The sequence below is a fragment of the Carcharodon carcharias genome, chromosome 5, assembly GCF_017639515.1.
Source record: "Carcharodon carcharias isolate sCarCar2 chromosome 5, sCarCar2.pri, whole genome shotgun sequence".
NCBI classification, from domain to species: Eukaryota; Metazoa; Chordata; class Chondrichthyes; order Lamniformes; family Lamnidae; genus Carcharodon; species Carcharodon carcharias.
In genome coordinates, this window is record NC_054471.1 from 195248720 (window position 1) to 195263706 (window position 14987).

The 14987-nt window shown below is 41.8% G+C and overlaps 1 protein-coding gene across 4 annotated transcripts in view; it reads left to right on the forward strand.

The window, feature by feature from the left end:
• The first annotated feature begins 8141 nt into the window (after positions 1 to 8141).
• Positions 8142 to 14987, forward strand: part of LOC121278348 (sterile alpha motif domain-containing protein 12-like) — a 68552-nt gene continuing 61706 nt past the window's right edge. For all 4 annotated transcript variants that reach the window (XR_005943119.1, XM_041188665.1, XM_041188664.1 and 1 more), the window contains exons 1-2: positions 8142 to 8279; positions 14685 to 14825. Coding sequence is in view for 3 of the 4 variants with exons in the window: in XM_041188665.1 (XP_041044599.1) it covers positions 14745 to 14825 (81 nt within the window). In the remaining variant the exon portion in view is untranslated. The remainder of the gene's footprint in view (positions 8280 to 14684; positions 14826 to 14987) is intronic.

Below are 14987 nucleotides of genomic sequence, written 5' to 3' on the forward strand. Positions count from 1 at the left end.
ATGGACAGAAGGGAAGGGAATTGAGGGTTTCAGTTTATCTCTCCTCTCTCGTCCATAGCACTTGTTTTTTCAATAACCAAATGTTAAGAGTTATTATTGATAAAGTTCACCAAGCTTTGAAAGGTTAGTGCAAACTTGACTGAGTATATTATTTTTAACAATATTAAAAAGTTGGAGCATGTAGTGAAGGTAGACATTGTATTGCAGAATCTTCAGATGGTCTAGCATAACCATCTTCTTTATATTATAGTAATTGAACTCTGTTTAAATCACCAAAATTATTATATTGCTCTTTATTGATGTATTCTGCCCTTCATAAAACATAGGAAATGTAAAAATTTCTTACAAGGAATTGTGAATTAAGTGAAGCAATTGAGGCTGCTAGTACCAGTTTCCTATGCACATGCTCTCTGAAAAGGAAGGAAGCACAGAACTCTGACAGGAACAAAACCTGCAAAAGTCTTTGTTCGATTACACATACATTTTCCATCAAGTATAAAATAAACATCATTTAGCTGCATAAAAAAACAAAATACTGTGGATGCTGGAAATCTGAAATAAAAACAGAAAATGCTGAAAATACTAAGCAGTCAGGCAGAACCTGTAGAGAGAAAAACGAGAGTTAACATTTAGATTAATATCCTTTCATCCCCTTCCTACCTTGTGGACTCTGAGGTCAACAGTATTAGCCCTACTGTTGGATGAGACTAGTTACTCAACACAAAACAGTGATTGAACTGGAGAACTTCTTGGCCTGTGTATCTTGATACCATAACAGTGGATGGGTTTGTCCAAATAGTCAATTTGAAAAGCCATTTACTGCAGAAAACATATAACTTAGGTGAGTAAATTAACAATATTTACAATCACAAAACTTTTTTTTAGATACGCTATGTCCATCCAGACAAGATTTTCCTAAACGTTAAAAGCATTTGTGTGCACGACTATTTGTAGTGAGCACAATTGACAGATTATACTTTTGTACTAAGATTAACCAAAATATTTTTAACGTCCATTGTACAGTTTCCTATCTGTTCATATGTATGTGAAATACATATACCTATTCCATTTAATATGTAGCTGCAATTCACGTTAACAAATATTGCAGATGTGTCATGGCAACTCCACTAAGGGGAGCAGCAATATCTCGCCCACTGTGACAATGTTGCATTTGTTCTACAGGGTGTTACAAAAAGAGTTGGGAACGTGTCGATCTTTGTGTATTTGAACCCTACTTTGATTGACAGTTTGAATTATTGTAGCCTTTTAATGTTTTTTATAACAGATTTATTAAAGGCAGCAAATTACTTAACTCAAGTTAACAGTCCACATCTTTTCTTATAAAAGCAAAGAACTGAGGATGCTGGAAATCCAAAACAAAGCAAAAACAGAAATACCTGGAAAAACTCAGCAGGTCTAGCAGCATCGATGGAGAAAAGCACAGTTCTGTGCTCTACATCCCTTCTCCACGCTAAGCCACTGTTCTTTTCCAAGCTATGTGCACATCTATTTATTTACTTACAGCTGTGGCTTGTGAAATGTTTAATTGGAAGACTGTGCAGGTTGGAGTTCAGACTAGGGCTTGGCCTAAATAGCCAAGTGGTTATGGTACTGGGTTTGTAACCCCAAGATCAAGAGTTCAAATCTCATAATGGCAAACTATGAAATGATGTAACTTCATCTGAAACAGATGGAAACAGGTTTGTACTCAAAAGAGTTGGAGTTCAGACTATAACACTGTACAGCTGACTCAGCATCAAGAAGAGCATGTGTTTGTGGAAGTGGACTTTTGTGCATGGCACAAGAAAAGATATCCAGAGGATAACAGTAGTGTAAGAACTACACACAAGTTATATTTGCACTACTAAGTACAGAAATAATCTTCAAATTGTATGAGGAGATGTGTAGCCTTGTGTTAGCAATTAATTTTTCACTGGACAAAAATGGATCAATGAAAGGTAAAAGGCACCCCGTGTCAGCTATCTTTAGTTACCTTACTGCCAAGAGTTTGTTTAAATAAAAATCTTTTTCAAGCTTCCAAAGTCCTGAAAAATACAGGAGTTTGGAAAAACATAAGCACTTGTTATTACTGGACATTCCTTGTGCATTTATTTCTATATGCAGCTATATAGTCTGGTGTGCTCTCCTGAATTTAATAATGGTTGATCCACTCCTTTGTAGTTTAAAACTTGTTTCAATAGTGCAGTGGACACAGGAGGAGTTTTTTTATTAGTGGGCTTTAGCACAACTGCTAATTGGAGAGGTCTTGTGGCACATTGGGTAGTGTTCCTGCCTCTGAGCCAGATGCTCCGGGTTCTCCGGTACTTGATCACTCCAGGGTTTGATGTTTAAGGAGGGTGCATTCATAACTTGGACAAACAGGTTGAGTATCAATCTGCAAATCATTTTAAATTATGCCAATGGTAAGAGTGGGAGAGATTTCCAGTCAGCCATGTGATAGAGAGAAAAACGTCTTTGCCATCACTATTCATAGCTCTGGACTGCAACATGCATGTAAAAGTGCCTGCTGCCATAGCAACCTGGACTCCTTGCGAGGGCGGGTGCAGTTAGCTGGACAGCCAGTGTGGATCAGATTGGTGCCAACAGAATGGTTTTGATCTCTATTCCAGTTGAAGTAGATTCAGGACCTGCCTACCTGTGCTAGAGAAGGTGGCACTGTGGGTCAGATCTACCTTTAGGCAAAGGACTGGAGAAGAAGCACAATTGCTATTTTTACTCAAACGTACAGGGTGAAATTGCACTTTAGCTGTTTGAAAAAAAAATTCTTATTTTCCTTTCATCCTACACATGGACAGTAACATACACACAGACACACACATCCCAATGTAATCAGATTCTTTCTCATTTTTTCATTGCACTGACCGGAGATTCAATACTTTTGCATCTTGACCCCATCTGGAACTTTGGTCCATAGCCTACATAACTCTACATCCCTTCTCCACGCTAAGCCACTGTTCTTTTCCAAGCTATGTGCACATCTATTTATTTACTTACAGCTGTGGCATGTGAAATGTTTAATTGGAAGAGAGTGCAGGTTGGAGTTCAGACTATAACACTGTACAGCTGACTCAGCATCAAGAAAAATCCATTTTAATTTGTTTATGTTCCAGGAAGCAATTATCAAACATCTCTCACAAACTTCTTTCCAAATCCTTTCAGCAGTCATGTGCACTGCTCTCCAACACCCCATCCTAATTTACTGTTCAGTAGTACAACTCCAAATCACCAGATACCATTACATAAGGTCTGAGGTCTGCTGTCCCAAAATATCTTATACACATCACTTTAATAATAAGCATATAATTCTGTATAGATTCAATCTGTCATAATGGATAAACCCTATTACCGTAACATAGGTGTGTTTTGCCAGCCAGCAGCTGAACAATACTAGACAAACGTAGAAGATAGCTTCAGGAAATAACTCAAACAAGTTGTAGCAATAATTATTAACACTACCTATTATGTATAATAAGCAATGTCTGGCAGGGATCTAAAACAGTAATTGAATTGGAATGTGAATGACTTTGAAAAGCTCTGAAGTTTTGATTTTGTAGTTACTGATACCTTAAGTTTGATTTTCGCCTTAAATCACACTGGCCATCTTATATTTGTTTATACTCAAGAATGCCACTACTATTCTTGGGGTTTAGTAACAAATTTCTAAACATAAGTTGTGAGATGTCCCAGGTTAGTAAATGGTAAATTGAAATAAAAGAAAAATGTATTTTAAAATGTAGCAGGGATCTTTGATTTCTACTTGTTCCCCCAGTACTGAAGAAATGCTTTACTAAACTTTTCATTAGCAAACCACACTCAGCAATGTTTCAACATGTCTATGCTGAAGGAACATTCTTATGTAAGGAAAGATTTCAATATTAGTCTGGGCTGTGTTTGAACAGGTAAGAACAGATAGGCAAAAATTCCAGAAATCTTAACAACAAATGATCTAAACTTGAAGTAAATTTATCGCCCACTCATTATTATTTCTAAGCCCCTGTAAAATATTGTTTCAAAGAAATGTATCAAAATAACAATTTCCATAAACCTCTACTTTTTCAAGAAAATATTTACGATTGTACATTCCAACAGAATCAGTCATACACCACCTATTGTTAGAAAATACTCCCTCTGGCCAACACAACATAACAATCTCAAATTGGATGAAGTATTTTGCCTCATGCTACCAACTCTCATTGATGCGTAATTCTTTTAAGTAACAGCAGAACACTTAATAATTACAGGTGTACTCCACATTTGTGTCACTGCTGAATTATCACTTATTTCGCTCCATATTAGCAATCCTCCTCCTCCTTTAGGTACTGTGCCCATTGGTAAACCTGGATGTCCATTAGATTGGTCCATGATTATGCTTGGCAAATTACTGAAGTGAATTGCCACTGCCTTCTGCAGTTGCCTGACCAAAAAACTCTCCCGTTCTTATTGCCTGCCATCAGGTGAATTGGAAAGACTTACAAGCTGCCTGGTTTGAATTTATACAAAAGCTTGGCAGTTAACTGTTCCCTGGTGCATTCTCCTTGGCAATGCCTCTACCAATCAGAGTCCAACTGCCAAAAAATCAGCACTCTCTTCTCATGCAGTATAACTTGTTGTTTGCTTTACAATTTGGTGTTCTTGTGAATCTGATGAGTGCAAGACAAAAAGCCTCGACATCTTGTCTCTTTTTTCAGCAAGACTCAAGTTCTGTATCACCAAACGATTATTTGCATACTCTAATCCTCTAAAGTCAAATGTTATAAAATCAACTTATTTAATAATTTGAGACATTAGGACAATATTCCAACTTTGCTGTGTTGTTTACATAGCTTAATTCAAATAGCTAGATAATTCAACTTTTAGTGCATAAGATAACTTGGATTAATCATAAATGATAAATGATATGTGATAGCATCACATAAAATCTGTAGTGGGATATGTTAACTGTATCTGTAGCACACAAGATCATTCATTTTGCTTGGCACACATGCACATTTAGACATGTTAATTTGCATTAATGTGACAGCTGTCATGTACAAGAACCCACATAAAAACAACAAATTCAATGACTTCCTTATTTTTCTCCAATACTATTCTGGTATTTAAGGATAGGGGAATAATTTCACATGTGTTAATAGAATAGTTCACATTCACATTTTTCAACATTTACTGCTTCATTTTGCGTCTTGTTTTAAAGTGGTTCACTCTTGCACATTACAGATTCAACATTAAAGTTGGGAATAAAAACAAAAAAACTGCGGATGCTGGAAATCCAAAACAAAAACAGAATTACCTGGAAAAACTCAGCAGGTCTGGCAGCATCGGCGGAGAAGAAAAGAATTGACATTTCGAGTCCTCATGACCCTTCAACAGAACAGAGTTGGGAATCTTAGTTGGCTGGTGCTTCAGGATTGTAAGCACAATAAACTTGGGTCCATATGAAAATCAAATTGAACGTTAGCATAATGCACATTTGATTAATACCTACAGAACTCTCAATAGCAGAACAATGCAAGAAAGAAAGTTATATTTCAACTCTTTCTTGGACTCGAACGCAAGTTCTGTCGAAGGGTCATGAGGACTCGAAACGTCAACTCTTTTCTTCTCCGCCGATGCTGCCAGACCTGCTGAGTTTTTCCAGGTAATTCTGTTTTTGTTAAAGAAAGAACTTGTATTGATTAGTGCCTTTCATGTCCTCAGGGTTTCCAAAAGTATTTACTACCAGATAATTGATTGAAAGATAAAACTGGTCAAGACACTGGGAGGACTCTCCTGCATGCCCTTCTTTGAAATAGTAATCATGGAGAGGGAGACTGAACCTTGGTTTAACATCTTAACCAAAAAAATGGCACCTCCCTCAATGCTGCACTGAAGTATTGGATGAATAGCTATCGTGACATGGCGACAAGGGAGAAACAGTTCCTCTTTGCATGGTTCATGCAGCTCTCTGGCAGTCCAGGCTTGCAACCAAATTGAGTTGTCTGAGCCTTGCTGGTCCACCAGCTAATGGGAACACAGTCTTCCATTGCCGAGAGTGTGGGAGTGTGGATGAAGCATGTGAGCCAAAGGAAATCAATTGCCTGGAAACTCTTGAGAGTTCTGAGAAAGAAACTGTGAGGGGGACAAACTGAGAAACATAAAGACAATGAGAAAAAAAAAAACTTTTTCACACAATGAGTGGTTTGGGTCTGGAATCCGCTGCCTGGAAGTGTGGTGGAGGTAGGTTCAATGGAGGCATTCAAGAGGGCATGCACGGTTATTTGAATAGAAACAATGTGCAAGGGTACAGGAAAAGGCAGGGCAATGGCACTAGGTCATAATGTTCATTTGGAGAGACGGTGCAGGCACAATGGGCTGAATCACCTTCTTCTGTGCCGTTAAAATTCTGTGATTCTGAGACAGATTGGGCCAGGGAAAAGAGCAGGGAGAGAGAATGCAGCCTGGGGAAGGGGAGAGAGAGAGAGAAAGAGAAACACAAACTCAGGGAGTGACGGGAGAGAGAGAGAGAAACACAAACTCAGGGAGTGAGGGGGAGAGAGAGAGAGAAACACAAACTCAGGGAGTGAGGGGAGAGAGAGAGAGAGAAACACAAACTCAGGGAGTGAGGGGAGAGAGAGAGAAACACAAACTCAGGGAGTGAGGGGGAGAGAGAGAGAAACACAAACTCAGGGAGTGAGGGGAGAGAGAGAGAAACACAAACTCAGGGAGTGAGGGGAGAGAGAGAGAAACACAAACTCAGGGAGTGAGGGGGAGAGAGAGAGAAACACAAACTCAGGGAGTGAGGGGAGAGAGAGAGAGAGAAACACAAACTCAGGGAGTGACGGGGAGAGAGAGAGAAACACAAACTCAGGGAGTGAGGGGAGAGAGAGAGAGAGAAACACAAACTCAGGGAGTGAGGGGAGAGAGAGAGAAACACAAACTCAGGGAGTGACGGGGAGAGAGAGAGAAACACAAACTCAGGGAGTGAGGGGAGAGAGAGAAACACAAACTCAGGGAGTGAGGGGAGAGAGAGAGAGAGAAACACAAACTCAGGGAGTGAGGGGAGAGAGAGAGAGAGAAACACAAACTCAGGGAGTGACGGGGAGAGAGAGAGAAACACAAACTCAGGGAGTGAGGGGAGAGAGAGAGAGAGAGAAACACAAACTCAGGGAGTGAGGGGAGAGAGAGAGAGAGAAACACAAACTCAGGCAGTGAGGGGAGAGAGAGAGAAACACAAACTCAGGGAGTGAGGGGGAGAGAGGCACAAACTGGAGTGAGGGCAGTTTGTGGTGTGCATTGTGGTTTAATGGGTTACATTGGGAGTCAGGCAGCTTTGGTGCTTCTCTCTGAGGATTGAGCCTCGCCTCTCTGTAGGTGCAATTTAGTGGTGGGGCGCGAGAGTCAGTGAATTCAGTTAGGTTTGTTTCATTGATGTATTATGTTATATACTGTAAAAACTAATAACATTGCATGAAAATTTTAGTTAAAGTTACTTATCCTGAATCCTTTGTTTCGCGTTGCGGTCAATACTGTAGAGACATCACAAAAGTGCTTTTTATTTTAACGCATTTGTCCTTAAATCTTTCTATCCTTTTGTGTTCTTTCTTTGATTTAGAAATTATGTTAATCATTTCACTGTGAAGCAAAAAGTTAAATATTTTACACTTTCAAATCCCCTGGAATACGTCAAACCCGAGTTGGCAACCCCACGTAAACATCACAGTCACCAAGGTGATACACAAAGTAACTCATTTAAGAATTCCCTTGAGTGGCGACATCCAAATACTCCACATCGCATCTTTCAACCCAAAAGGATTGGTTTGCGGTCCCAATGAACAAAACAGGTTGCACAATATGCTGGTTGCGCGCGCAGGTTTAGCGTGAGTGACAGAGCCGGGTTCAGGTGTGTGCAGCACCTTCCGACCACCTGTGAGCACCGTGAGCTCCGGGTGCAGAGCCAGGTGTGTGAGCTCCGGGTAGAGAGCCAGGTGTGTGAGCACCGTGAGCTCCGGGTGCAGAGCCAGGTGTGTGAGCTCCGGGTAGAGAGCCAGGTGTGTGAGCTCCGGGTGCAGAGCCAGGTGTGTGAGCTACAGTTAGAGAGCCAGGTGTGTGAGCACCGTGAGCTCCGGGTGCAGAGCCAGGTGTGTGAGCTCCGGGTAGAGAGCCAGGTGTGTGAGCACCGTGAGCTCCGGGTGCAGAGCCAGGTGTGTGAGCTCCGGGTAGAGAGCCAGGTGTGTGAGCTCCGGGTGCAGAGCCAGGTGTGTGAGCTCCGGGTGCAGAGCCAGGTGTGTGCAATGTGTATACTCATAATGAACAATTATTTCGTTCGGGAGTAATATGATCGATCGCCTGTGAAACTGAAGTTAAATGTTCGAGCGCTACCAGGTCACAACCAAGTTAGCTTTTGTTTTATTTGTGTTCTCCTGTTTAAATTTAAAACTAGAGAGAGCAGTCAACAGTATTTGAGCGACTCGGGCCTTTATGGACATATTACCAGTTCCTTTAGTGTCGGGAAAGCGTTACCTTTCACCCAGGTTAAGTTGCAAGGTTACGAGTCAAACGGCCGGAGTGGGTAATACTTCAGGAAAAGCTGCTGATGTGTTGAAATAAACACCGGGTGCCAAACCTGCTTTGAATTTGATTAGGAATATCGGCAAAGTGAATTAATTTATTTGATGCGTCGTCGCCTTGAGATGTGAATGGCATTGTCTAGGCTGTTGCTGAGAGAGGAACTGACCTTAACTTGATGGTCCGATGAGATGTTGCTGATTGAATAATCTTCCTGAAAGAAGAATAATGAATGCGTTAGGGTATATAATGAGAAGGGCGAGAGGAGAAGCTGCTTCTTACAGTAGGTCTGTTCCGGGACAGTGCAGGTTGAAATCCATCACATACAGACTTGCAATAAGGAACCGGTGGAGAAGCAGGAAGTTTTGATGACTTTGGGAATGAACTCTCTCTGCAAGTTGGGGATGTTACCATGGGGTGTGTCAGTGAATTATTGTGGACATTGTGCAATCAATCGGATTCAATGATTTTGGATTATTAATCTTATTATAAATTTATTAATCCAAAGTGTTTATACATTAATAAAACACAATGGCCCGGATTTTGCAATGGGTTTTTCATGGTGAACTCGGAACAATACTTTCGCCGTCATTAATCCTCTGAAACTGGGACTGCAAACTCTGGATTTAGCACATGAGCAGATTAAGACAGAAATCCTGAAAGCGGGGGCTGTCACAGGCTGTGCTCTGGACCCATTTCACTCTGCCCCCTCACCCACTGCCACCCAGACCCAGATATCACTGAAATCAGTTGATGTGGTGAGAACTTCCCCTTTTCTGTTCTTGCAAGATTGTTAGAAACTCTATTTTAAAGTGGTGCCATTTTCAATCAGGTGTAATAGGGTTTTTTTTTAATGGCAATCTGAGGAATAACTATTGCTGAACAACTGATCTGGCCCTGAAAAAGTAAGTTTATTCAAAAACAGAAAATGCTGGAAAAACTCACAGGTCTAACAGCATCTGTGGGGAGAAAAGCAGAGTTAACGTTTTGAGTCCGTATGACTCTTCTTCGGAGCTAAAGAGATGCAAAAATGTGATGAAATTTATACTGTTTAAAAGGGGTGAAGCTGGATAGAAGGCCAGCGATAGGTGGGGGCAAAGGAGATTGACAAATTTGTCATGAACAAAAGGATAAAGGGGGTGTTAATGATAGTGGTATGGGCTAAAGGAGGTGCTGATGGTAGCATTAAGGATAGAAAGCAGAATGTGATAATAGCAGGACAAGGGTAAGCACTCTGGAAAGGACAACATGAATAAGTGACAGATGGTCCTTGTGGAGGTGGGATGGGGTGAGGTGATGGGACGGTGGTGGGGACAAAAGATCGAAAATAGGATAAAAGGTGCAGATAAAACAATGAATAGAAATGAAAATAAATAAAAATAAGTGGATAAAAATGTAAAAATGAAAATGAATATTGAAAAAAAGGGATAAAAAAAGGGGGTGAGGATGGAAGAGGGAGCTCATGGTCTGAAGTTGTTGAAGTCAATGTTAAGTCCGGAAGGCTGTAAAGTGCCTCATCAGAAGATGAGGTGCTGTTCCTCCAGTTTGCATTGAGCTTCACTGGAACATTGCAGCAGGCCAAGGATGGACATGTGGGCATGAGAGCAGGGTGGTGTGTTGAAATGGCAAGCGACAGGGAGGTCTGGGTCATGCTTGCGGACAGACTGAAGGTGTTCCGAAAACGTCACCCAGCCTGTGTTTGGTCTTTCCTACATTGGAGAGACCAAACACAGACTGGGTGACTGCTTTGCAGAACACCTTTGGTCTGTCTGCAAGCATGACCCAGACCTCCCTGTCGCTTGCCATTTCAACACTCCACCCTGCTCTCATGGCCACATGTCCATCCTTGACCTGCTGCATTGTTCCAATGAACTCCCTCCTCCATCCTCACGCCATTTTAAATCCCTTTTTTCAATATTCATTCTTATTTTTTAATTTTTATTTTTTTATCCACTTACTTTTAGTTTTTTAACTTATTTTCATTTTTACTCATTGTTTTATCCCCCCTTTTATCCTACTTTCATTCTTTTGTCCCCACCACCGTCCCCTCCTCCCCATCCCATCCCCACAAGGACCATCTGTCACTTGTTCATGTTGCTCTTTCCAGAGTGCTTACCCTTGTCCTGCTATTATCACATTCTGCTTTTTTACCTTAATGCCACCTTCAGCACCTCCTTTAGCCCTTACCACTACCATTAACACCCCCTTTGTCCTATTGTTCATGACATCTTTGTTGACCTCTGCTTTGCCCCCACCTATCGCCGGCCTTCTATCCAGCTTCACCTGCTCCATCTCCCTTAAACAGTATAAATTTCATTACACTTTTACATCTCTTTAGCTCTGAAGAAGAGTCATATGAACTTGAAACATTAACTCTGTTTTTCTCTTCACAGATGCTGTTAGACCTGCTGATTTTTTTCCAGCATTTTCTCCTTTTGTTTCAGATTCCCAGCATCCGCAGTATTTTGCTTTTAAAATAATTTTATATTTATGGAATGTTAGTAAATGTCTCCTTTAAGATTCATTACTAGACTTTATAAATACAGTTTTGACATAACTTTTAAAGGCTTTTTCCACGATAATTGAACTTCTACCTTCAGACATGCATACCACCCAGTCTTTATTTTGCTCTGTGTAAATTTTTTAACAAGTGATTTGATTTTACTGCTCTTCAATCCCTGGTTAGCCGTCTGAGAATTCTTTAATGTGATTAGCTGTTTGCACAACTTGATGACATCACTGCTGCTCCATGCTTGGAATCCCCATTAACTCAATTGCAATTGAGAGAGGAAAGGCTTCCACACAGTGCTCATTGGAACTCCCTGAAGCTTTCTTTGAGGGCAATGGCAAGAGCCCTTGCTTTGTCACCGACAGCAAAACCCTGGCCAATAGCCCGGATCTCAAGTATCGTCGGTTTACTGATCCACTCGAACTTTTCCAAGCCTTGATTCTCATAGAGTCATAAAGTTATACAGCACAGAGACAGGCCCTTTGGCCCATTGTGTCCATGCTGGCCATCAAGCACCTATCCATTCTAATCCCATTTTCTAGCACTTGGCCTATAGCCCTGTATGCTATGGCGTTTCAAGTGCACATCTAAATACTTCCTAAATGTTGTGAGGCTCCTGCCTCTACCACCCCCTCAGGCAGTGTATTCCAGATTCCAACCACCCTCTGGGTGAAAAAACTTTTCCTAAAATCCCCTCTAAACCTCCTGCCCCTTACCTTAAATCTGTGTCCCCTGGTTATTGACACCTGTGCTAAGGGAAAAGTTTCTTCCTATCTATCCTATCTATGCCCCATATAATTTTGTATACCTTTATCAGGTCCCCTCTCAGCCTTCTCTGCTCTAAGGAAAACAACCCCAGCCTATCCAGGCTCACTTCATAGCTGAAATGCTCCAGCCCAGGCAACATCCTTGTGAATCTCCTTTGCACCCTCTCCACTGCAATCACATCCTTCCTATAATGTGGCAACCAGAACTGCACACAGTGCTCCAGCTGTGGCCTAACTAGCGTTTTATACAGCTCCAACATACCCTCCCTGCTCTTATATTCCATGCCCTGGCTAATAGAGGCAAGTATCCCATATGCCTTCTTAACCACCTTATCTGCCTGTGCCGCTGCCTTCAGGGATCTATATACATTTACACCAAAGTTCCTCTGATCCTCTGTACTTCCTAGGGTCCTAGCATTGATTGTGTATCCCTTTGCTATGTTAGTCCTCCCAAATTGCATCACATCACACTTTTCAGGATTACATTCCATTTGTCACTGCTGTGTCCACTTTACCAGCTCATCTATATCGTCCTGTAGTCTAAGGCGTTCCTCCTCACTATTTATGACATCACCAATTTTCATATTATCTGCAAACTTACTGATCATACCTCCTATATTCATGTCTAAATCATTAATATGCACTACAAATGGCAAGAGTCCCAGCACCGATCCTTGTGGTACACCACTCATCACAGGCTTCCAATTGCAAAAACAACCTTTGACCATCACCCTCTGCCTCCTGCCACTAAGCCCATTTTGTATTCAATTTGCCGAATTGCCCAGGATCCTATGGGCTCTTACCTTCTTGATCATTCTCCCATGCGGGACCTTGTCAAAAGCCTTACTGAAGTCCATGTAGACTACATCAACTGCACTTCCCTCATCTACACACCTAGTCGCCTCCTTGAAAAATTCAATCAAATTTGTTAGACATGATCTCCCCCTGACAAAGCTATGCTGACTGACTATCCCTGATTAATCCTGCCTCTCCAAGTAGAGATTAATCCTGTCCCTCACAATTTTTTCCAATAGTTTTCCTACCATTGATGTTAGATTTACTGGCCTGTAATTACCTGGTTTTTCTCTACCACCTTTCTTTGATTCTGCTCTGCATTTCTTGCCTGGTCTTCTGAATCCGGCTTCTCCAGAAATAGAGAGTGCAGCTTCCCTCTGAGAACTCCATTGCAATCCTGTAGAGTCAGGGAGAGAGGTGGGCTGGGGGTGGAGGTGGGGGGGGGCGGGTGCGGTGGTTGGTGTGTGTGGTAGTGGGGGGAGTGGGGGAGGTTTGAGAGAAGACAAGGCATGCTCCCTTTTTATGATACTGACTGCGGTATTGTTAATTTAAACATCCAGTATGAATGTTAGTGAATGGATGAATGTGTGATGGGCTAGGGTTATAGAGTGGGTAGGTGGATGAGGCAGGTGGGTGAGGTGGTATGTGGGTAGATTGTTAGATGGGCAGGTGGGTGAGGTGGCATTTAAGTAGGTTTTCCAGTGGGCAGGGTGGCAGGTGGGTGAGGTGATAGGTGTGTCAGGAGAGGGTTGTGTCGGGAAGGTAGTTGTATGCTTGGGGGCAGTCAGGTCTGGTGATGGGGTGCAGTCTGATGGCTGGGTATGTGGTCTTTTTTGGGTCAGGTTGGGGGTTAGTCGGGTGGTCTGGGGGATTATCAGGTCAGGTTGGGGGTAGTCAGGCGGTAAGGGGGGTTAGTCAGGAGTTTGAGTGGGCATTCGGGGAGGTCAGGGTGATTGAATGGGGCATCAGTGTTGTAGTTACCCAGGAATTAGACTAGGATTTTTCTGTCCATTTCTGGGGTAACTATTCAGTTAAGTCCCTTGGAACTGTTCAAACTCTCTGACTCTAACCCAGAGTCAGAGATATTCACAGAGGGTCATGGGGAGCATGGGAATTGCTGATTGGAATTTGAAACTTCCTGGGCAATTCTCATGGAGGTCAATATGTTCTGCAGGGTCCCGGCGCATATTTTGGATTGTACATCCGGTATCCGATGACCCGGAGACAGGAACATTTGAGCCATTATCTTCATATTTTAAAAGATACAACCAATTAACTGTTAAAAATGTGACATAGTATTTGACCATTTACTGTAAGGTATGAACAGTGCACACTAAATTGGTCCCTGGGATGGAGGGGGTTGTCCTGTGATGAGTGGCCAAGTAAATTGGGCTTATATTCTCTAGAGTTTAGAAGAATGAGAGGTGATCTGATTGAAACCTACAATGTTCTGAATGGATTTGACAGGGTAGACACTGAGATAATTTTTCCATTGGTCGGGGAGTCTAAAACACAGGGGCACAGTCTCAGGATAAGGGGCTGATCATTTAGAATTGAGATGAGGAGAAATTACCCCACTCAAAGGGTTATGAATCTTTGGAATTCTCTACCTCGGAGGGTTGTGGTTGCTCCATTATTGAATACATTTAAGGCTGGGATAGACAGATTTTTGGTCTCTTAGGGATTTAAGGGATATGGGGAGCAGATGGGAAAATGGAGTTGAAACCCACGATCAGCCTGGATCATATTGAAAGGTGAAGCAAGCTCAACATGCCACCTGGTTTACTCCTGCTCATACCTCTTGTGTTCTTGTGTGCAAAAGCAGGTTTAAAAACAAAATTCTGTTCCTGAGTTTCTGGACTTTGCGCCAACAAAATTAGCTGTGCTAAGCCCAGAAACAACAGTGTTTAACTGGCCTGTAAGATGTCTTAGAACTTGATTTAAGAACACAATTTCACGGATCATCTGTCTACTAGTTTAGGGTTTTCAAATTGTATTTTGAAAACTGCTTTGGTATTCAGTGGACTAAATGCTTTTTGTTTTGCAAATAGGTTACAGCCTGTTATTGATCTTGGGACTTTATTTCAGAACCACATATTTGTCATTCAGTAATGGACTGTGAAGATGTCCCAGAGCCACATTTTGAACCCTGCCAAACAAAACCAGTGCATCACCATGACCACCATTTACAGGTCAGTAGCCACCAGTTAGCACTTTAGTTGCATGTGTCCCTCATTTAAAGCACAATCTAATCACATATTTTTGTTTTAGTGTGCTTGGTAAACTAGGGATGTCCCCCACTAGTGCTTCTGCCCTTTTTGTTTTGGTGTGGTTCCTGAGTCTTTTTTAAAAGC